The sequence below is a fragment of the Mixophyes fleayi genome, chromosome 9 (assembly GCF_038048845.1).
Source record: "Mixophyes fleayi isolate aMixFle1 chromosome 9, aMixFle1.hap1, whole genome shotgun sequence".
NCBI classification, from domain to species: domain Eukaryota; kingdom Metazoa; phylum Chordata; class Amphibia; order Anura; family Limnodynastidae; genus Mixophyes; species Mixophyes fleayi.
The window spans coordinates 93,144,847-93,170,123 of NC_134410.1; the positions used below are offsets into that span (position 1 = coordinate 93,144,847).

Here is a 25,277-nt window from a genome sequence, read left to right on the forward strand (position 1 = left end):
CCGGGCTCCCGGGCGAGTGTGGCAATCCCCCGCATCTGGATAATTCTGCCCACTTCCTAGTGAAGTGGGCAGAATTAAGTCCCAAACGCCGCGATTCCCGGTGAATCGCGGCGTTTGGCCCCGCCCCCCACTGTCAAATGACGCATTTTGCGTCATCACGTCATGGGGGCAGGTCCAAAATGACGCCACTTGGAGCCCCGCCCCCCTGTTACGCCCACCTCCTCTGCAGGCTCCCGGATTTCACCAACAGAAAGTTGGTAAGTATGGCATAGTCACACATAGGGGGTTATATTCAGATTGCACCTTTTAGTAATTTACCATATAAATGTACTATTTACACTGCTTATATACAATCACTTGCATTTGTGAGCTTTAATTATGATACATCACAGTTTGCACATTTTATTGCATAAACGTATCATTGTGATGAAAATTTACTTTTCTGCCAAACATACAATGAAGGTGGACAATTGCAATAAATGTAGTTAAAATAATCAAAGAAACCAAGGGGCATGCTGATATATAAGGATATGGAAAGCATTTATTATAATTATAAGCATAATTGTACTGATAGGCTAAGATACATTTAATATACGTAAGGGATGGATTAAAAAGTCAAATAGCTCATACCCTTTCATATAATATAAGCAATATATAATATTATACAGCTTATATATTGCACCCCAGAACCTCCATTCTCAGAGCAATGCCACTCCTCCATTTCTCAGGATGCAGTTTTAGAAAACGTGCTATGATGGGAGTCTCTATGGTGACCCACAAAGGGGTGTCAGAATCCTGGTTCGCTTGAAACATCTACAAAGAGAGAAAATATAATTTTATGTTTTATTAATAAAAAATGCACAGACAGACTGTTTGCAACAATGGCAGTGCTGTTTATATAATGTATTTCATTTATTGGGTTTCCATTAATTTTCCATTAATTTTCCATTGCTAAAATTTCTTTTTTATGGACTTTCTAAAGTGTTATTTATACTGGTTTTTGTCTACTGAACATCTATCATTTTCACCTAGACTGAGCAATAGTCATTCCAAATATCACCATTTTTCAAATCTGAAGAATCCTCTGTGAACTTAAATAAGGAATGACCTAATTACTATCAATCTTCATTGCTTGAAGACCATTAACTATTTAATGACTGGATGATTTCTCCTTCCTTTTGACCAGACCAAATGTCACATTTTAGTGATGTGAACATTCCTCGTGGAATAACTTTTTTATTTCTTAATATACACAGGTGAAGTTTAGATTTTTTCCATAACTGGAAGACTTTTAATTTGGTATAATAATGGAATAAATATATTTGTCCTTTATGGCCATTATAAAGGGAAAATGGCAAAATAGGAAAAAAATCCCTAATTACTTTAACACTATTATTGTTATCACAAATATTTATACCAAAAGATAATTAGCTAGTTCTGTGTACAGGGATATTAAATATGTATACTTTATAGTGTATATACTTTATAGAGCTACCAACACATCATTCAAAGTTGAGTTAACTTATTTTTCAGGGTCAGTATTTATCTCACCTATTTCTACATCCAGAAATCCAGAAAATGTGACCTTTTGGTAGCTCTTGAGGACTTGGATTGAGCACCTCTGTCCTACCCTGTATTGATGAGCCCCAAACAGGTCAAAATAGTCTTTTTGCTACAGATGGGAATCTATTTAATTTGCCTATTCCATTCTCTATACACTCAAATAGTAAAGTATTGTCTAACAAGTCTGCTATGAAATGGTGTTGCTAGAAGTGATTGTTCCTAAGTTGGAGCAGCTAATTTGCATAGATGTTAGATGTAACTTAATGGATCCTGTTGGTAAGCATCACTACCATGATAAAACATCACAAGTACCTATATTTAAACTTCTTTACCCTCAAAAAGATTTTTAATTTTTTTTATATAAGAGCATTTATTTCCAGAGTATTTAATCTTTAAAATAGAAAATTAAGTATGTGGTTTTTAAACATGTGATCTTAGGGCAACAAATACTACTACTGTTGTGATGTAAAGTGTTTTCAGTTACTAGAAATGTGCAAATCTCTCACAATCCAATTTCCTAAAGCATTTTTAAACTAAACAAAAAAACTTGAAAACTTTGCAAAAACAATTGTTGCCCAACATACAGAGTATAATGAAACAGTTATGGTATGATGTACAGTCATACAGGAATTTGGTGAAAAAAAGGTAATATAATCCTTTTAACAGGATTGACACAATGGACTAATCAGTATGTGTTCACAAGTTAACAAAGTCATGCTCTTTCAGACAAGTTACAAGTTAAAAATACAGTATATTCAAGTTTAAACAGAACCATAATAAATATATGTTCTAAAAACATGATTGGGGAACTCTGTAAAAAAACGAGATGCAGACTAGTTGAGGTGAGATTAATACCTTGTTTCGTCACAACCTTTCTTTGTTTTCTCTGGTGGTGACAAAGACTAAGGAAGGAACAAACAAATTGGCAGTGATAGAGTTGTGTCCATGTAGTCTATGGGCACATAAGAGGAAATAGTTGGGCATGACGTTTTTGCTGACATTGCAGGAACTGTAATTCAGCTCTTCACCCTCTTTACCATAATTGACAATCAGCCTTTCTGCAGAAGCTCAGGCTATTGTTGGGCCTCACTCGAGAGTTTAACCTCCATGAAAACCTCATTCCTGTTTTCAAACTTTAACCTGACAGAGGATAGCCATTCTTTGTCCAGATGTTGCTGTTTGGATGAGTAGGATGAGTAAGGCTAAATATCTTGACTGCTCCTACCATTATATAACTGTGGTAGCATGTATTTATACTTCAGTGTATATAATGCACAGGTGTTGACAGAAGAATAGAACCTGAGCAATGGAAAAGTTCCTCCATTTAGAATGTAATTATTATTATTTTCATTCACCACAGTGCTCCACATCACTATACAGTGGGAAAACCAGAGAATACATAAAAAGAGACATACAAGGTGAACAAAATAAGTGCAGATATGGAAAGGCTTTGCAGGTAAAGGTGAGTAAACTTGATTGGATTCTGGAGTCTATGAGGCACAGTATAGGGAATGCAGTAGATTTTGGATGAATTAAAGCAGGGACAGATCGGTTAGTTTCAACATATGCACATAGAATAGATCTGTTGTACTATAGACTGAAGCATACCTGTCGTTGACCATTTATTCCCTGCACAATTTTCCAGTTGTCACCATCATTGCTGAAGCTCAGAAAGAAGTGAGTGATGAACATTGAAGTGAATGATGAATATGCACCCTGTATCATTAGGCCAGTCACCTTCATTTCATGACCAAAATCTATTTGAAACCATTCACCAGGTCTGTCCACCTATAGATAAATATAAAATGTGTGCTTTATCAATCATAATATGCATCCAGCTACAACATGTGAATGTTTAGTATCTTTGGCTAGTGTTTACTATTCTTATACTCACATACTGTAAATCACTTTGAATAGTTAAACACTTGATTATCTAGATTAGCTACAATCAGAGCCTAATTAGTGATTAGCTACAATCAGAGCCTAATAAAGGGTTCAGGCCACCCTAATCTAATGTGCTTCTATCGTCCCTTCACCTATAGCGCTTGGCTAATACACGGTAGGTAAAAATTAACTTGTTGTGAATTTAAAATCTTCATCCGCCGCCTTCCCACCAATATTTATGTTCCTGTGTTTTTCAGCTCCACTTGGCTTTTTAAAAGGGTCTCAGAAGTGTTTGTTAGCAAGTCTCATTTCGTTTTCATTAAAATCAGAACTGGATAGCAGAACGGAGGCATGAAAGAGCGCAATTGAGGGTGATGCTATCCTAGTCTCTCCTAAACGCTTATTCTCAAGCCCTCGCCCAAGGATGACTCATTGTCTTCAGTCTTTATTATGGGAATACATAAAGCTTAAAAGCTTACTACATGTTTCTTTCATATTTTCATTTTACTTTTGGTGAACAACTATTTTCTTATATTTTTAAATGAAGGTTTATACCTCTCCCTGACACAATTTTGCACCCCAAAAAATGCTGCGCCCTAGGTTGAAGCCTGGTCAGCCTATTGAAAAATCAGGCCCAGGCTACAATACATCAACCCATTGCAGCTTGTCAGCTATAGTCTAGTTAAAGTGGTATACTGCAAGTGTGATTAATGCAAACATGTCAGACAGATTGCTATTAGTACACAATTATTTTTATTACTATTTAAGTTAGAGGAAATGTCGGGCACAGAGAATTAAAAGATAAACATGGGAATTCAGATGTGCTAAAAGTCACTGGAGGAGGAGGAAAACAAATTGAGAAGATGAAACTGATATGATGAAGATTAATATTTTTTTTCTATTTTTATTTGTTGAAACATTGTCAAATACAAAAAATTTAAATTGTGAGAAAATACACCACAGATTGTCCACCCAAACTACATCACTAGTCTTACCATACCTTGCTCGCATACTCATAAAGTCATGCCTTTTCTACACTAAGTTGATCAAGATTTGGTATCAAAAATCTGTACACTTCAAACTATTATTCTTGTATATTTACAATAAAAATAACGGATATGGAGGGCTCTTTTCATGAGAGAGCTTACATTCTAATTGGAAGAGGGTACAGCTAAAATGAGAGGAAGTAGTATGCCTCAGAGTTGATATTGGGACAGCTTTGATGGTTCTTTAGTGTGCGTTGTATAGGTAGGAGTAGGATAAGCTTTGATAAATAAATAGGTTTTCAGAGATCATTTAAAGATTTGAAGACTGTGGGAGATGGTATTGGGCATGGTCGGGAATTCCATAAGGTGGTAACGGCATGGCAGAAGTCATGTAGATGGGAGTGAAAAGCGGTAACCAGAGAGGAGGTGAAGGTCAGAGGTAGATCTCAGAGGGCAAGAACATTTTGACATAAGATTTGAGATATATTAAGGGGTGAGATTTTTGGTGGCTTTCTAGGTGTAGGTGAGTAGTCTGAATTGGATTCTGGAGGACACAGGAAGCCAGTGTAGGAATTTGCAAAGTAGTGCTGCAGATGTTTAGCAGCAAGTCAGGTCATTGAAAAGGTGAGCGGAGGTGGGCATGCATTGGGGGAGAGGGAGTATAGAAATTGGGAGGGAGTAGAGCCGAGAGCGAGGGTTGTAGGGTGAGATCATGAGATGAGCGCAGTCTTCATCTATGGTTCCTGGAAATTATAAGAGAATGAGTGTGTATTGGAGAGTGTAAGGGAAGAGTGAAATTTAAAGTTGACATTTGTGTGCTACATGAAAAAACAGTTAGTATTTAACTTATGTGCAAAACAGAATACTAATTTGCACCCCTTGCATTGTAACATGGTTTTGTCCAGGAGACTGAAATAAGAAGTTTCTGAAGTTAAGATCCTTAATGAATCAGGCCCTAAGCCTTGGTAAAACTAAGCAGCAAACCAGAAAACGGCAAAACATACACATGTAAGAAAACCAAGGTATAACCAAGCATAAGTCAATGTGAGCAATAGGCATGAATAACTGTAACTTTCTGAGGTCTGTGCAAGTGCCAGACTTCCTGTAACAAGGTGAAGTCAGTGATAACAGTAGGCTAGAATAACTATAACAATCTGAAGTTAGTGCAAAAGGCAAATTGGAGTAACTGAGATTAACTAAAGTCAGGGCAGGCAGCAGACCGGCATATCCTATAAAAAGACAAGGTCAGTCCAGGCAGTATCCAAAGGTTATAAAGGTTTAAGAAGCAGAGGTCAGTGCAGGTTGGAGACAGAGTAATCATTTAACTAGCAGTGTCAAAACATGAGTAGATAAGAATAATACAGTGCATGAACACCAAGGTAAACACTATAACAGACAATGACTAAATAACATTGAGAACCTAATAAACCCTCCGTACCCAATCCAAAACAACCAATTAGTCCAGCCTTCACAATGCTAATGCATTTCCAGCACCAGTCAGAGGGTGTCAAGGAAATCAAGTGCAGTCTAAACATGGTGGGATGCAGTAGAAATCCTGAGTCTGTCCACCATCCTGACACACGCATGTGTATGCACAGCCACCTTATTGACCCATCACTGAAAGGCTAGATTCAGTAAAGTTTGAGACCATTAATTATTTTCCCAGCAGTACTATCCAGGACTTAAGTGTAAATATAACTGAAAGAGGACCTGGAGAAACTGATCTCAGTGGTCTGATGTTATATACTCTTTAGGCATAAGAGAGTTTGTTGACATTTATACCACTAGTATTTAATTCCTGAAAAGTGATAAAATTACGTTTTAGTATTTTTCAAGCTGGTCACACAGGAGCCAATACATTTATTCTGTCCCAAGGTCAGAATTACTTTTCATTTTTACCATTTAAGTTCATAGCCAAGAGATTCAGTCATTTTGAGCTCAGCAGGAGCAGCTAATTTATTTATGGATCATGTTGGGACCTGTCAGTGATTTTAGAAAATGACCTGACCCACAGGCTGTAAGCTGTTATCTTCAGACTACATGTACCATCATGCAAAATTATCTAATCAATATTGTTTGGATTCCTATGGGACATCATGCTAATCTTGGAGACATACTCCAGTGTATTGGGCCAATAGACTGATAGCACTAGCAATGTTGCCCAATAGGTTGCCAGCATAACAGGATTAGTCTGTGTCACTTATTTACTGACCTATTCTGCCAGCTTTTACCTCCAATGGGCCTCAGTTACAATGCAACATACATAAGCATGAATTGTGCAGAGCGAAGGCGTTCCTAAGGAAATAAGGTGAAGATGCACCAGTGCTCTCCGATTTGTGGAGCAGTGCAGAAATGAGATTTTAATTAGATAATAATAATCTGAGCTGGTTTCCACTATAACAGTGAAACAACAATTGTGGGCAGCACAGTGGCTTAGTGGTTAGCACTTCTGCCTCACAGCACTGGGGTCATGAGTTTGATTCCTGATCATGGCATTCCTGTATGAAACCCAGGAATCTGGATGCAGGTACTTGGCACATGGAGCATTCTATTGGCTATCTGCATCTACATTACTACATACAATTGTGTATAAGCTGTCTGGTGCTGTTACGACTCTGCCTATATTTTGTATGTGGCAGCAGTAATTTTAATCCACCAGAGGTGCTGCTGTTCTGTTACTGAACTTTTCACCATGCCTGTAGGAATTATTCTAATTGCCTGATGCCTGATTAGAACTGCACCTGTCTCACAGCTTCAAAAACCTGCCTCAGTCTGTGCAGTTCATCGTTTTTACCTGGCTACTGCCGGTCTTCTGCTATCCCTGTTCCTGTTCTGCTTTGCTGCTGTTTGATCTCCTGTTGTGACCCTCTGCCTGATTACTGGACCCTGCTTGTTTGCCTGTTGCACTGACCTTGGCTGGATTACTGGACTATGCTTTTTTGCTTGTGACCCTGAACTCTGCCTGACTATTGGAGTCTGCTTACCCTGATCTCTGCTTGGTCATTGGACTCAGTTTGTCTGCTTCCCTGGACAGCCTTGTGCCTCCTGGACTGGGGTAACTCATTATACTTGTCCCTGCTATTTAACTGTATCGGTCATTACTTGGAACCTGTTGCTCTGTGGACTTTCCTGCCATTGATCACACCTGTTCATATCTGTGGATTTGAGTTATTCCTGTTTATACTGCTACCTGGAAATCTGCATATCCCACGAACTGAATCCTTGTTTATGTATTCTGCCTGAATAAAGACACTTGCGGGTAAATGTATCAATCTCCGGTTTCTTCAACTCGCGGGAGTTCGACGAGATGACAGCTAAAATTTAAAGCGGCGCTGCCTTGTAAAGGCAAGTTTCCCTTTACAAGGCAGCGTCACTTTAAATTTTAGCTGTCATCTCGCCGAACTCCCGCGAGTTGAAGAAACCGGAGATTGATACATTTACCCCTTGGTTTATTATACTTATGTTGCTGCTTCCTGAAATCGCTAGGAATCTTAACAGGTGCAGGGCATTGTTTGACTTGTTTGGATTACTTTGCTTTCTGCCTGCCCGACCTCTACCTGGACTTTGACTAATCCTCTATTTTCCACCTGCCGTGATCTCTACCTACATATTAGACCTGATTTTATTGTTTGTATACTGTCTTTATTTCCACTGGTGCATTTGATATGGAACTTAAAAGAGTTAAAGAGGGAAAGGTATTAAAGTTTGAATTTGTGTGTGGTTTTAAAACCGCCACAAACCACATGCAGTTTTCAACTCCAAACTACAAGATGCATTATCTTGCAGTTTGGGGGCTGAAAACTCAAACTGCATGCAATGTGTGACTGGTTTAAAGCCCAAAAATGAATGTGGTTTACATCAAACTGACAGTTTTCAATCCAAAACTCTCCTATATGCAAATCATTTCATTTTACTCTGCAGTTTCTATTAGCTCTCAAAATACAAGTGCGTTTGAGCTCACAGAATATCTAAAAAGACAAACACTTTCTTATTATCTTTGATAGGTTTGTGAAGTAGCTGGTGGTAGCAGAGGATTAGTGCATTTTTGAAGATAGTAAGGTATGTGTTAATTGATTTGTAAGAGTTGTTGCTAGCTCACCTGCCTCCTCTCATGTGTAGTAACCACACTACCTTATGATAATTAATATACATATTGCCCCATCCAGAATGTAATAATTGATGTCCCGTCATAAAAACCTTATTATAACCCCTTCATATTATGTCACAAAAATAATATCCTATGATGATTATATGACAAGATTCTTGACCTTTCATTCTGATGTTCTCTTAATATGGGACACTTAATATTATCTTGACATATGTATGCTCTCATAATATGTTTTATAAAGCTTGTTAAACCCTTATTGAATAATGGATGATGCTATCATCATTAACATGTGCAATGTTCTTAATGACAGGATTGCTCAAGCAACATGTGGTTTGAGTTTACTCACCAGTCAAAAGCAGGTCAAAAAACTTGTTATGCGGTTTGATGAGTGGTTTTGGAAACTGCACATTCATACATTTCACTTTTTGTATTCTTGTCAGGACCAAAAACCAGGATGGTTTCAAACAATGCTATATTAGGAAACTAAAGAAATGCTTTATTCTAATAGATTTTCTGATTAAGCTGTAAAAAGGGATGATTCTAGAAGCTATGATTTAGCAGGAAAAAACAGCTTATACCATATGTGAAAACTGAATGATATGTATTAATTTGAATTGCCTGATTACGATAACAGCAGGGTTTTCCTTTTTCCCCACTGTCTTAAAAGCTGGAAGAATAAAGAGGATCCACCTGGTGTTACGTGTTTACTAAATAAATAAAAGAGGGTGTGTCGGAGAGTGTTTTTTAATAAAAGATTTTATTACAGTGTTTGTGTTTTTATTTAGCGGTATTTATTTCTTGGTACACTACACGTCCCAGTGGGCCAGTATGTTCTACAAGCACCAGCATGCTCTGGTAGTCATGGACGGATTTTCTGGAACATGTAATTCTCTAAGCTGGTAGCCTCCAGCCTGTTGGTTTCCCTGTTATAGTGTCACCAGCCCAGTCTGATATAGCTTACTGCGGGTAGTGGCTTTTTGGGGGAAATCTCACTCTGTTCATCCCTCTGAAGTTGCTGCTTTCATTCCAGGCTATGATCACTGGTGCTGGGAGCACTTTGAAGGAGGGATGTCAATTGTTAAAAAAAAAAGAAAGAAATACATTTTCTTAAGCACTATAATGTTCTGTTAGTCATCATCTGTACATGTGTGGAGGTTCACGGGGAGATTTAATAGTCAGATATCAGCTGGAACTCTGGTGTTGTGTAATGTTGGACACTAAGCTGTGAAGTGAGCTGTGTGCTCACTTTGAACAGTAATGATAATAATTATTCAGCTATGGTTAGTTCACATCAGCCCATCCAACAAAAAATAGCCAGAAGGAAGAGTTAGGAGGCAACAAAACTCCCTTTTAAAAACCTCATACCAGAGCTCCTGTAATTTCGATGATTACTTTTGCAACATCCAGGACTGAACAGTTAACACATTCTATATGTCCATAATTTACCAAAGGGTTTTCTCAAATATAAATAAAGGCCCAGAGAAATAACAATACAAACATATAATACATGGTCAGGAGGATTTAGACTAAACTTGGGACACATGCAGGAGACTTAAGGTCCACCCAAATTGTGTAGCAGTGGGAACCCAGTGTACAAGGTTTGATTTAATTTTCATTTTTATAAATTAAATTTATAGCAGGGGTATACTTGCATTCAGGCCCTTTTTGATGTTCATAGAGGCACGGGGAAACACAAAAATTAAGAGGTACCCCCCCTCTCGTTCTTAAAAATGAAAAAAAAAACATTAAAAATGTATTTTAAATTGGTTTTAAAGCATAACTTTATTAAAATATGCAAATAAAATACTGTATACATATACCGATGTACTGAATTATTGGAGATTTCAAATTAGAAGTGCTTTCTACCTGACTTTTCTGCAAATGCAGCAATCAATTTGCAAAATCCAACTTTCACAGTTAATATTAAGCATGGCCAGCCCATTCGATCGCTCTTGTCCAATAGTTGAGCGATGATCAACAGAAGCAACAGATGCTAGCAAACTGAGGAAAATGCGCAAAGCTATTGTGATGTTGGGAAACACCCCAGAACGTCCTAGTTCTAGGATTTCTGTAATAAGATCCTTTGGCTTGCTTTCTATAAATTCAAATCAGGAAAATTAGTTTGTCACTGAAATCTTGGTCAAAATCTTTCTTATATTGTTCCTGAAAGTTTTCAGCTGCAGAGTACAGGCCTTCATTACTCATATTGTTAAGCTCCCAAAGAAACTTAAACAAGTTTAAAATTACTTCCAATGAAGTAAATTGAGGATAAAGACCAGACAGAATGGAGTCTACGACTACTTAAAAAATGTAGACCATATAATGCTTTTTGGCTTCGAATCAAGTATGTAAGTGGTACCTGGTGGTGAACTCTGTTGGAATCTTAATGTTTTTTTGCTATAATTTTGCACTCTATGATGATCTCATCCCATTTATTGCACATCTGTTCAATGTCTTTGATAAAACATCTGATATTGCCCAGCTCAATGTCCAATGTAACATTGTGTGCTTCAATAAAGCCCACAATGCTTTATTAAATTAGTTTGGTTGATCATCGTAAGTAGCTTTATCCACAAAGATGACATTAGAACAAATTCATATTTCGACAAGTACTCCTTAATGGACTGATTTTCTGATCAAGTTTGTGCAGTGAGATTGTAAATTTCAATAATTGATAAAGCCATTCCCAAACAATAAAAATGATGTGCAACTGGTTTAACAGAATCAATGCATGCAGACCATCTAGTTGTGGATATATTATGAAGTGAAGCAGGGAGATGTTCTTTCAGAAATTCCTACCTTTGTGGAGAGGAACTGAAGATATTGTACATTTGTTGCACAGTTCCAAAGTAAGTAACATAGTAACATAGTTGATAAAAGACACCAGTCCATCAAGTTCAACCTATTTTGGATCTCCTGCGATCCTGCACTTATATTTGAAATTGATCCAGAGTAAGCAACCTCCAATCTGTTTCAATTGTGAAAATCCCCCCAGACTCAATATTGCAGTCCTATTTTTACCATATATCCACTACTATCCTACATTTTAATTAACGGTCGTATCCCTGGATACACCTTTCCGCTAAAAATTTGTCTAACCGTTTCTTAAACATATCTATTGAATCTGCCATCACAACCTTCCCTGGCAATGAATTCCATATCTTGACTGCCCTTACTGTAAAGAACCCCTTCCTTTGCTGGTTGTGAAATTTCCTCTCCTCTAACCTTAGAGGGTGACCACGTGTCCTTTGTATAGTCCTTGGGGTAAAAAGTTCCCATGAAAGTCCTCTGTATTGACCCCTAATGTATTTGTACATAGTAATCATATCTCCTCTTAGACGCCTCTTTTCTAAAGTAAACATGCCTAAACTGGCTAACCTTTCCTCATAACTTAATGACTCCATACCCTTTATCAATTTTGTCGCCCTTCTCTGAACCCTTTCTAGTTCCAAATTATCTATTTATAGAGTGGTGCCCAGAACTGTACTGCATATTCAAGATGAGGTCTTACCAACGATTTATACAGTGGCAAAATTACACTGTCTTCCCTTGCATCTATGCCCCTTTTTATGCATGCCAATACTTTGTTTGCCCTTGCAGCTGCTGCTTGACATTGAGCACTATTGCTAAGTCTACTGTCTATGAGCTCTCCCAAATCCTTTTCCATTATAGATTCTCCTAAATTAATTCCATTTAATTTATAGATTGCGTTCTTGTTTTTGATCCCTGAATGCATAACCTTACATTTATCTATGTTAAACCTCATATTCCATTTGGCCGCCCAATCCTCCAGTTTATTTAAGTCCCTCTGTAGAGAAGCTACATCTTGCTCTGATTTTATTACCTTACAGAGTTTAGTGTCATCTGCAAAAATAGAAACTTTACTCTCTAAACCATCACCAAGGTCATTAATGAATATATAAAAAGGAGTGGCCCCAGCACAGAACCTTGAGGTACTCCACTTAAGACTTTTGACCAATTAGAAAATGTTCCATTTATCACAACTCTCTGTTCCCTATTCTCTAACCAGTTTTTGATCCAAGTACAAATGTTGATTCCTAGACCCAGTTCCCTAATTTTGTAAACCAACCTCTTGTGTGGCACTGTATCAAAGGCCTTTGCAAAATCTAAGTAGACCACATCTACTGTGCTACCCTGGTCTAAGTTTCCACTAACTTCCTCATAGAAACTAATTAGATTAGTTTGACATGACCTATCCCTCACAAATCCATGTTGATTCCCACTAATAATTTTATGGCGTACCAAGTAATCCTGAATACTATCCCTTAAAATACCTTCCAGTAGTTTCCCCACTATTGATGTCAGGCCTACAGGTCTATAATTCCCTGGTTGTGATCTCGTCCCCTTTTTAAACAACGGCACCACATCTGCTATTCGCCAATCCCTTGGTACTGAGCCTGATGAGATTGAATCTCTGAAAATTAAGAATAGCGGTCCAGCTATTTCCGAATTTAACTCCATAAGGACCCTTGGGTGTATGCCATCTGGACCTGGAGCTTTATTTATCTTAATATTTTTCAGTAGCCTTTGGACTTCTTCATCTGACAACCAAGTATTAATTAATGGCATGGTTTCATTTCCATTTTTATGTATTACTTCTACCATTTGTTCCTCTCTAGTAAATACTGAAGAAAAGAAAGTGTTTAATACCTCTGCTTTCTCCTTAGTATCATTTATCAATTCACCCATCTCACTTCTTAGGGGTCCTATATTATCTTTTTTAATCCTTTTGCCATTTATATACTTAAAAAACTTTTTGGGGTTTGTCTTACTTTCTTTTGCAACGTGCCTTTCATTTTCTAATTTAGCCAATCTAATTTCCTTTTTGCATGTTTTGTTACATTCCTTGTACCTACGAAAGGACTCCTCTGACCCTTCAGACTTAAACAATTTAAATGCACGCTTCTTCCTTTGCATTTCTTCCCTTCCCTTTTTATTTAGCCACATTGATTTGGACTTAATTATTTTAAATTTATTTCCCATAGGAATGAACTTATACGTGTATGTTTCCAACAACATTGTAAAGACAGCCCATTTTTCTTCCGTATTTTTTTCTTCAAAGGCTTTGTCTCAGTCTATGCTCTTTATAGACTCCTTTAGCATATTAAAATTTGACTTTCTAAAGTTTAAAGTCCTAGTTGATCCCTTATACCGTTGCTTCTGGAAACTAATTTCAAAAGAGACCATATTATGATCACTGTTTCCCAAGTGCTCCCTTACTTGAATGATTGCCTCCTTACATGATTCAGCGCAATCAACACCTACAAGGTTTATTGTGTGGTTTCCACAGCTGGAGAAAATACAGTATAAGTTTTGCTCAAGCAGAATTGCTTAAATTGTATTCCCCAGCCATGTTAGATTCATTGTCATAGGCTTGGCCAATGCATGCTTGGAAAATTTGGAAGGATTAAAGTTGTATTTTCAATACCCGAACAGCAATTTCTTTTCCATTTTGTTTGTGAAATTATCAAACATGACAAACCATACTTCAATTGAAAATTTTGAGCATTCTACAATCTTTACATAACAAATCACCAGAGAGCCTGTTCCTTGTGCGAACTATCAGGAGTGGCATCATCTAAGATAGCAAAGTGTTTTGCAATTCTAACTTTATCAAGAATTGTTTCTTGTAAGAATAACTTGTACAGCTCAATGAATTGGTTTTGTATGTGTGTTAATAGGTAATGAACATGCGTTGTTTTTGGCTCTTTTGCAATCCATGCACAAGTTTAACAAACCTCGATAAATTCGGGTCATAAATGCTGATAAGCTCAATTATACCTAGAAAGTTTCCGATATTACGGTCACCATTGCAAAAACTGGAACCAAATAAAGCTAATCTCCGTTCAGAAATGTAAACAACAACTTGCAGGATGCGCTCAAGAATTTGTTTCCAATAATCAGCTTCCATAGTGACTTTGGCGGAGTAAACTGTCAATTGAAGCTTCAGATAATATTGCTCTGAAGGTTGACTTACACACCACATAATTTTCTTTGTGCAGTGTTGAACGCTCGTGTGTTAATATTTGGTCGTACAATTTATCCTAACCTCTACTAAAGGTCCTTTCGAATTGCGCAGATAAAATCAAAGCGTTTACTGCACTTTTTTTAAAAAATGAAGCAAGGCTCACAGCGGAGAGATTGCTACACGCCAGCATAACCAGTCTCGTGGGCAGGTCTCACCATTCAGAAGATTTTTCCTAAGTATAAGATAAGGGACAGCATGCTTACTAGTGTCTCATGGAATGTTATTTAGTATCTCAAAACTAGGAATCTTAGGAAATTACTTCATTTGGGCAAAATCGCTTTTGTTGATAATACCAATATCGATCCTGGTAAAACTTTCAGCAGAAATTAATTCTTGCTCTTCTGGTTCTCAGAGTTCTGGCAGTAGAGTTTCTAGATTGTAATCTTCTGCTGCTTGTCTTGGTGTCGGCAGACACTGCAGTATCGCTGTTGGCACATTTTCTTCTCAACAAATGTCTACATTTGCAGGTTAAACTTCAGCCTCAGACATTGAATTTGGAATACAGCAATAGGGACGTGCTCTTCCTCAATTGGTGCAAGAGCTGCAATAATATAGGGTATCCCTCCCTGGTAATGTCTAAATAACAGTGATTACTATTATGCGCTCTATTGGCTTCAATAAAATATAATATGATGTAATGTAATATAATAACTGTATATGGTTAATATGAAGTGTTTTGCTGATTGGATGTTTGCAATATGGGAAAATACCCAGATGATGTCATTAATATAATCCAACTAAATACGATTGGAGGAGTTCATAAAATAAACTGTGTACATGAGAATGACTGTATTTTGTCAATTTGTTTCATGATTGATGGTTATGATTAACCTCAATGAGATCAATTGGTCATAGAACATTGCAACAATTCTTACAATTTTTATGATATATCTACAAAAAAAGAACATCAATTTATATAAGTTAGTGTTAATAACTGATGTATATTAATATCTGGATTTATTACACCATTCATATGTAATATCAATTAAAATGTGAGATATGAGATTGTTATTGTTTAATGGTTATTGTTTACTATTTGATTATTAGATCCATATAGAACTAATAGTATCTGTCCATTGTGCAGCATATAGATTGCTATAATTACCAATCTACATGCCTACCAGCTCCTTAATTTCATGTGCAGTTTCAAACAAGCCTCCAGTACATTTTGATTGGTTCAATTAGGAAAGCAGGGTATATAAAAGGGCATCAATTGATCCATACCAACTTATTGCCCTGAGGAAATCTGCCAGACAGATGAGACGCGTTGAGCACGCCCCCCTATTGACATCACACAGGAAGAAACACAGCACTTGCATTCCACAGTGGAACGCATGCCAGAAAGATCGCTGCTTCATACTCCCAGCGTTGGATTCTGTACACTTAGTGAGAGACGGCATTTACCCGCCTATTTGGACTTACAGTTGGGACTTTAGAATTGACCATTATCTTTCCTCAAATTGGATCCCCAACACATTTATAGGATTAGTGAGTTATTGGGCTCATAGCCCCATTCCTTCTTCAATAACTTTTAACTTTGGGTTGTTTGCTGGTTGTTTACCAGAGTATTGTGGACTTGTTTTTTTTCTTGAAAAGGACTTTTAATCTGGATTGAACTATTTTTAGCCATTTGAATTCTGTTGTTACTCCCTGGAATCTTTATCTTTTAATCCATTGTTTCCAAATTTTTTAAAAAAAATTTGTTTCTGATATTTTAATGAATTTTTTATTTTTTGGGTAATTTGAGAGGTATCTTCCATGTTAGTATATCATATGTTAGGCATCACTTGACAACCACGTAATGCCTAACATGCCCACTCAGTCCGTGTAGCCTCGCCCCTATGCTCATATGTCACTCTCAGATTTTGGCAAATTTTAGCCCGGGGAGGGGAGGGGGCAAGATTTCACTCAGCAGCCTATTTTTAAAGGAAAAAGAATGCAGATCGACCAGGATCCCAGAGTCCAAGGTAGCCCACTATGGGACTGGCCCGGATGGGCAACCCCCATCCTAGTCTGCCCCTGCTCTCCCTCCCTCTCCTCCTGTTCTGACAGCCCTGCTGGAGCTGGAAGGAGACTGCAGAGAATGAGCCGGACGCACAGCTTATGAAAAAATTGCAGTGGGTGCTCGACAAATGGACATTGTGGTGGCAGTCTGTTCCGCCCCCTAGTGCAGCTTGCTCTCTGCACTACGTCACCGGCCGCACCACCCTTGTTACAGCTCTGTTACATAATTTATGCTATTTACCTTTAAAAGCGTTCAGTTGTTCACGTAAAACAGTGATATTTTAAAGTGTATTAATGAAATGAAAACCTTTTGAATCAATACAATTGATGTAATAATAAGAAATTTATGAAATTAACTTGCCTATCACGCCAATTCTGCATTTTCTCAACTAAACGTTGAACATCAAACGGTCCAGCCCAGTTTTCTAACTATAACCTAACTATTACCTTGCGAAGTTGTGAGTCACAATCTCATGGACAAGTGTGGATAGATGCATTAGGCCCAGAGAGAAATAAACGCATGTGCCACTTTGCCAATGTAACCAATTAACATGTTTAGGCACTAGGTTTGAAATTTAATTACTTGAAAATCACCAAATTAGCAAATGGATAAATAAATATATATATACATATATAAAGGTAGAACACAAAAACGATAAGTTGGAAAATTTTGAGGCCCCCCGCCAGTTGGAGGCCCGGGGAAATTTCCCCCCTAGCCCCACCCCCCCACCCCTCTGGTAAGGCCTGCTTCCATTTGTTCACTTGTAGGTAAGCAATCCTGAGTATGAGATCAGTTTCCTTCTCATTTAGAGAAGCTGAGTAATTGTTGGGTACAGTTCAAGTCAAATATAATGGGCATTTGTATTTATACAGTGAAGCAAGCTTGACCAAGCTAAATTGACAGACATTCTACGGAATCGCTGACCACATTTGTAAGTGGATAGATAGTTCATAGTGATATACAGCTACAAGACTCCTTATGAGATTTGTGGACAAACAACTCTAAAAAATCTATTATAAACGTATGTGAATTTGTCTGAGAGATATGCTGATTCTTGAATATGTTGAATTTGGTTTTTTTTATTGAGAAGTAATGTGTCATGTATATTATATTGTACGCCTTTAAGGTTGTTGATTTGGAAATCTGTATAAGGTTCAATTATATTGCAACTGTACAAATAAAAGGGGCTGCTAGTTTCAGATAAGAGAATGACTGAAATGGGAGGAACAGGCCATATTTAGACTTCACTGTAAGCTTGTACAGGGTGTTCGGAAAGTCACTGTGTACTTTTCATAAAGCAGTGAAAACAGTGAGGATTGAAGCAGTGGAGAAGTTGCCCATGACAGCCAATCAGCATTGAGGAAGCATTTCTAATTTGCATATTATAAAATTATACGGAGCAGCTGATCGGTTGCCATGAGCAACTTCTCCACTGCTTCAATTCTCCACTGTTTTCACTGCTTTATGAAAAGTGCACAGTGACTTTCCGAATACCCTGTATTATACTCCATATGTCTTGCTGTCAGTCTTGTTAGTAAAACAAATCTGCAAGAAAAGAAATATCTTTGTGTTGTCAAGTCACTAATTTGGAGGTGATAAAGAAGGCCCAGGTGTTCCAACATAGTCGTGGGCTCTTAGGTCATATCATAATGAATTCATCTTCACAATTGAACTGCTCAAAAAGATATGAGGAAGTGCTAAATCATTGAGGAAATAATGGGTTAATGGTACATTTGGTCAGAGAAATGAAAGTCTCGGTTTGGTTGCCGGATGTTGGGTCATATCTGAACCTGAATCGGTCCTTGTGTTAATGTAAGTAATGGATTCTATTCAAGTTTATAATGCTTTTTCATGAAGTGAATAATGTCTCCAATAAACAATGCAGTAAACAAACATTTTGCAACCTTTGCAGTGATAGCTCGCCTGTCAAATGTGGATGTATTAATTTTGGTACATAAAGAGATGTCATTTGATACCACAATCTTCCTGTGTCAGTTTGACAGGAGACTCGCATCAATATTCTGTGCTATTATGGGACACTGCTTCTTCCACAATGTAGTTCTCTGTATACCTTTATTGGTTTCAGAAAATAATTATACAGCTAATGTCATATGTAGTCCAGTCTTCACTTACTAAATCATGCCAACAAAGAGAGGAGCGCAAAGCACCAAGTACATAAAATTACAATTTTTATTAGCATGTACAAATAAAATATGAGATAAGCAATTAGCTAAATAAGCTATTGACACATTGGATAAAAAGCTAAATATATAGTAAAACTGACCAATGGTGTAATAACAAGATGTGGCCAAATTGATTAGCATATGGTACCATATGACGCTAAATTAACTTATAGCCGTTGGATATCCAATCTCAGTTTGATAGTGAATATTGAGATTATAATCTTAATGAGCTGAATCCGGGAATGGAATGGTGCACAAAAAATAGTTATTCTGAATCAATTCCACCAATGAGGTACAATGGACCCCGATATCAGTCCAGATGATAGAAGGATAGTGTATCAGTTTACGCTAACAGACAAGGCTGTTAGTTGCATCATGATTATAGGAGAATCCACTAAAAATGTTATGCGCCCCAAAAAGCAGGAATAATTGCTTATATCTTCTACTGCCGATATTTAGTTGATCAGATATTTAGTCGGCAATGGCAATATTCGCTGACTTAGGCAAAGTCCAAGGTTCAAACACAAATGCAGTAAGCACTGTAGAACTGAAAAATGGATACTAAGCTTTGCTATGCTCATCTGTGGATCTCAAGCTCCCATCATGAAAATATTCTGGTAACTCCGATGAAAATGGAAACAGCAATCCACGTAAGTATGGTCCCGGAAAGGATCCAAAAACAACTATTGGTTTGGGCTGGCCAGCACCTAGTGAAATTTGCAATATGTAACACTTCTAACGCGTTTCTCGGCGTCCCGCCGCTTCTTCAGAGGTAAGTATAATAATAAAGTACAGCCGCGCTGGTTTAAATACATCCAAACGGTCACATGGGGTCAGTCATGTGATCAACGGCTGACTTTCCGGAAATGTCTGACAACTGGATTTTCTTTATCGGAGATGGCCGAACTTCCAAATTTGGTCACGTGATCGTCAGTAATGATCCGAAAATAGCTGACCAATTTGTCAAACTTCACGGAGATATACAATCTCCAGTAGTATGAATCTCAATAATTAAAAGAGCCAAGTCCAACGGATGCTTATCCCAAAGAGGTACCCCAGAAGCCTCCAAACAGCAATTCAGTGCCTGTACCCCCTCTCAGCTACTGACACCAACATGCCTCTCAGACAAATACAAGTACCATATGCTAATCAATTTGGCCACATCTTGTTATAACCATTGGTCAGTTTTACTATATATTTAGCTTTTTGTCCAATGTGTCAATAGCTTATTTAGCTAATTGCTTATCTCATATTTTATTTGTACATGCTAATAAAAATTGTAATTTTATGTACTTGGTGCTTTGCGCTCCTCTCTTTGTTGGCAAGTTTTATTTGAATATTTGACAGATCCAGATTCTGTCTCTGAAGAGCAGCAGCCCAAGTTGTTGGTAGGGTGTTTGCAGCGCCTTACAGTTTTTTGTATCCACTTACTAAATCACATGAGTGTACAAGTCACTGCACTGTACACTTGTTTCCTGAAATAATTTGTGCTGCTGGGAGTATTCTGATGGTCTGATTAGGTAGATATTGTATTTCCTACTCAGTTCAAAACTGAGGACTTGTGTTCAAGCAGTAGATGACAATTTATAAAAACAATAAAGGTTCTCTGATCCAAGTGAAATGCACCCAAAAACTGACACTGACCTGTGGTCTCCATGCATTAATGCGACCTTGCTGATTCAATCTTGCTAAATTTGGATTCCATGAAGAAAATACGGAATGAAGAAAAGAGGAGGCAGAGAGATGGTGACGAGGGATTGCACCTGACTGCAAACCAAGAGACATTGAGCAACCTGTAAAGGAGAGTGTGGAAATATTATCTGCATAGAAAAAAGACTGAGCTTTATAACAGAGGAATGTTAGAAGTTTTAGGTAGCACTGTCTAAATGATAGATAGATGAATGGATGAATGAATAGATAGAAAGACAGACAGACTATTTCTAACAAAAAATCTATAGGAGAGATCTCACTAGTAAGGTCACAGCCAAAAAGTTCCATTCTCAGTCCAGCTCTTGCTCCTGTGTATATTGGTTGGAGTCGTAGGAAACGAGCAATAATAGGAGGATCAAAGCGGTTTTCTCGAATACCAGATGAATCCACATTCCCAAAAAATACCTGTTAAAAATTGTAAGGTTTTAAATATTTGCCACTTCTCTTACTTCCTTCAATATAAATTCTATTCACTTACATTCCCATTACATTTTTCATACCTCAACTACTAAATTTCCATACTGCCCCTTCTAAATGTCCACTTTCAGCACGATATATATATATATATATATCTACTATATAAATGCCTAGTGGCGTGTATGGAAAAAAAAACCAAGCTGCAGCGCCACCTGCTGGGCAGAGTTATACACTGACCTATATATTTCTTGAAGGAGAAGTGACAGTTGGGAGTGGTTGGTGGTTGCCGGGGGTGACAGTGGGGAGTTTTTAACACCTTAAGTAGCTTGATGAAGGATGTGGCGATGAGGATGAAGGATGAGGTGATGGAGAAAAATGAGGTGGTGACATGTGGACAAAACCACGTTAAAAAAGGGCGCTTGCGTCGGGAAGTAACGCTCTTCCCCTGAGGAGGCCTGGGCTAGGCCCAAATGCATGACAAGAACCTTTTTAACACCTTAAGTAGCTTGATTTGACTAGAATGCATGAGTATCATGCACGGGTTAACTTATATATATATATATATATATATATATATATAGCAAAATACGTAATAAACACTGGCGCTCACAACAGTATTGTATGAAGTAAATATATAGAAAGTCCACAAAACACCTCTTCCACATATGGAGGCAGCCTTCGTTGTAATTGGTAGGTAAGTCCAGAATCATATAAAGTCAAATAAGGATACGGCGCACAATTGTGTGTTACTAGGGAAATTAACCCAAGTTCAGTGGGGAAGTAGTAATAAAATCAACAGTTCAATGTTCCACGCTTGCTGGACGGTCCTCTAGGACCAAGGGTATATGTCCAGTGTTGCATATATAAAACGACAGAATATTAAAAGCATAGGATTAGTAGGAGCAGTGTGTTAGTGATAGCCCATCACCATAGTGTTACACACCCAAGGAATTATATCGCTTATCTGTATGATTAATCCAAAGACTGGAACACAGCTTAATAACTACTTCTCTTTCAATATGTGGTCAGCACTCTCAGCAACTGCAAGTCTGGTCTCCAGTCATATAACATCAGCATACTGTAAACACCATATCTTTCTTCCACTCAGTGGGTAAGAAAAAGAAGATAATACACTATATGGTGTAGTATTTCAAAAGTAACAGTATTTAATCAGAATTAACATATAAAATGCACACTCACAAAGAGTAATGAAAATACAAGCTTATCTGAAATTCAGGTATCAGATATACCATGTCCTCATGGACAACAGGAACCTCCCACAGTCTTCCGCACAGGATTAACTGATGGTATGGTGATCCAATATACACAGGAACGATTAGAAAAGAGCCTCTACGCGTTTCGTCCTCAGCAGGACTTCCTCAGGAGGTGATAAGTGTGGCCTAAACCAGGGATGTATTTATAGCGATGCGCATCGCCATTTTGCGCATGCGCATTGCGCTGGACGGACTGCGCATGCGCGACTCGTCGGTCTTACTGCGCATGCGCGACTACGGTACTGCCGTGATTTTCTGATCACAGGCAGTCCTCTGTTCAATTGTTAGTAGTGAGATATGAGGGATATTGTATTAGGATGTGAGGGATGCAGTAACTCACAATAATTATAGTAGTGATAAAGCTCAAGATATAGCGGTGGCCATCTTGGTAAAGGAATTTTAATGGATCAGCCTGATTGTCGGCCATTTTGGTGCAGGTGATATAATAGAGTATGGCGGTGGCCATCTTGGTAAAGGAGAAATAAATAAATGGCTCCAGAAATAGGCCATCTTAGTAAAGGTGCTAGAGTGCTATAAGTGCTAGTGCTTAGGAAATAGTGATAAATAACCGGGATCTATAGATCCAATATAAGTGAACATACTTTCTGGTATGAAACATTTAAATATACAGTACATATATAAATAATAAGTAGTGAGTAATATTGTAAACATATCCTTAACAGTTACAATTATACAGTATAGTTTAAAATACATAACAGGGAGGGCTCAGATATGTATTACAATTATAAGATATGCCATTACAAAATATTAGCTTAAAACAATACGTAGCAGGGGGGGATAACTCAGGTGAATCATTCTATAGTATTAATAGAATAAAATTTATAAAAATCATAAAAGACATATAAAAGTCCTAGAAAAGGTGCAATCTCATAGCCTTCATTAAAACCAGCAGGGGCCAAGGTGCCTAATTGAAAGATCCAGAACATCTCACGTCTGGATATCGCCCCCTCTTGGACCTAATCGAACATTTTCAATTCCTTTGAATGTAAGGGAACTAGGGTCTGAATTATGTGTGCTGATAAAGTGTTTAGATACTGAATGTGATTCTATTTGATTTTTTATATTGCGGACATGTTCTTGTATCTGCAATTTCAATGGTCTCTTAGTTTTGCCCACATACTTCAATCCACATGAGCACTCTAAAAGGTAAATCACGGATGATGTTTGGCAATTCATGAATTGTTTAATATCATATTTCATACTATTGTCATGATTGTAAAATATTTTCTTGTCTGGATGTGCATATTTGCACATATTACAGTGATTACATTTGTTAGATCCCTTGATTTACAGGAATGTTTTTCTAGAGTTCAAAGTACCTTCTGGTATCATGCTGGGGGCTAAGGCGTCTTTAAGGTTTCTGCTCTTGCGAAGACAATATCAGGTCTGGTGGGTAGAATATTAGCTAGAATGGGGTCCATTCTCAGTACTTCCCAGTGTTTAGTTATCGTTGAACTAATCCTATGTTCACCTGCACTATAGTTGGTGATGAATGGAACATATCCATTTTTTGGTTCTTTGTTTCTATACTGCATTAATTCATTCCTGTTGGTCTCCTCTGTTTTTTTCAGAGCCTCTAGTAATAATTGTTCAGGATATCCTCTATCTTGGAAGCGTTGTGCATATATGGAAAGTTGGGTTTTACATTGAGACTCATTGCTACAATTTCGCTTGATTCTCGAGAATTGTGAAAATTGGATGTTTCTTTTCCATCTATTGACATGGCTACTTTTAAAATGTAGATAGCTGTTAGTATCAACAGTCTTGATGAAGTTTTGGGTTTCAACTTTGTTGTCTGAGCCCATCAAGACTAGATCTAAAAATTCAATGTTATATTTGTTGCGATTTGCAGTGAATCTAAGATTGTAGTCATTATTTTCAATATATGTTAAAAATGAATCAATAGAATCATCATCTCCCTCCCAGACCAATAGAATGTCATCTATATATCTCTTATAAAATTTAATATGCTTCGAAAAAGGGTTAGGATTGTAAATATATATTTTCTCCCAGCTTCCCATAAAAAGATTTGCGAAACTCGGCGCAAAAATTGTCCCCATCGCGGTTCCGCAAGTCTGGAGATAAAAGGTGTCTAAAAATTTAAAATAGTTATGGGTGAGGATAAAATTAATTAACTCACATATAAAATCTTTGTGATCTTGGGATAAATCGGGGTCAGGGTTTAAAAACTCCCTGCATGCGTCAATGCCTTTACTGTGCTCAATTGCTGTATAGAGAGATTGCACATCTATGGTGAGCCATGTATATTCTGGACACCATTTGAAATTTTCAAAGAGATTAAGTATGCTGGTTGTGTCCTTCAGATAGTACTCTAGTTTTGTTACATATTTACTCAGAAAAACGTTCACATACTCTGAGGAGTGGGATGTTAAAGAATCTATACCAGCAACTATAGGTCTCCCTGGTGGTTTGTCAAGTGATTTATGTATCTTTGGAAGATAGTAGAATATAGGAATAATGGGGTTAAGAACTAGGAGATACTGGTACTCCTCTTTAGTTAAAACATATTTCCGTAGACCTTTTAAAAAGGTGTCCCTCAGAGTGGATATAAAGTCAGGCGTTGGATCCTTTTGTAATTTTGTGTATGATGTTTCATCATTTAGAAGTCTCTCAGCTTCCTCAATATAGGCTTGTCTATCAAGCAGCACAATCCCCTCCCCCCTTTGTCCGCTTGTTTAATGATTATTTCTTTATTATTGGTTAGGGTTTCCATAGCTGCCGATTCTTGTTTAGATAGATTATGGTTCTTTGGATTCTTATAATCTATGTGGCATAAATCTTTAACTACTAGTTCCTGGAAAAGATCTATGTGGCTGCTTCTAGACTCTAATGGATCAAATTTTAAGGTGGGCTTCATGCCCGATTTCGAAGCATTCTCATAGTTGGATATTATTGCCGTCTCTTTTCTAGCAAAGTGTCTTTTTAATGTTAGTTTTCTTGTGAATTTATTAATATCTATAAACATTTGGGAGTTTTTAAACCCTGACCCCGATTTATCCCAAGATCACAAAGATTTTATATGTGAGTTAATTAATTTTATCCTCACCCATAACTAT

The 25,277-nt window shown here is 37.5% G+C and overlaps 1 protein-coding gene across 3 annotated transcripts in view; it reads right to left on the minus strand.

Moving 5' to 3' along the window:
* Positions 1-521: 521 nt before the first annotated feature.
* The window catches only part of F8 (coagulation factor VIII), a 515,303-nt gene continuing 490,547 nt past the window's right edge, over positions 522-25,277 (minus strand). For 2 of the 3 annotated variants that reach the window (XM_075184684.1, XM_075184683.1), the window contains 4 exons: positions 20,749-20,893; positions 20,423-20,571; positions 3,172-3,351; positions 522-813 (listed from right to left, as the gene is read on the minus strand). In XM_075184684.1, coding sequence (XP_075040785.1) covers positions 670-813; positions 3,172-3,351; positions 20,423-20,571; positions 20,749-20,893 — 618 coding nt within the window. In that variant the 3' untranslated portion in view covers positions 522-669. The remainder of the gene's footprint in view (positions 814-3,171; positions 3,352-20,422; positions 20,572-20,748; positions 20,894-25,277) is intronic. The other variant, XM_075184685.1, reaches the window with a different exon arrangement.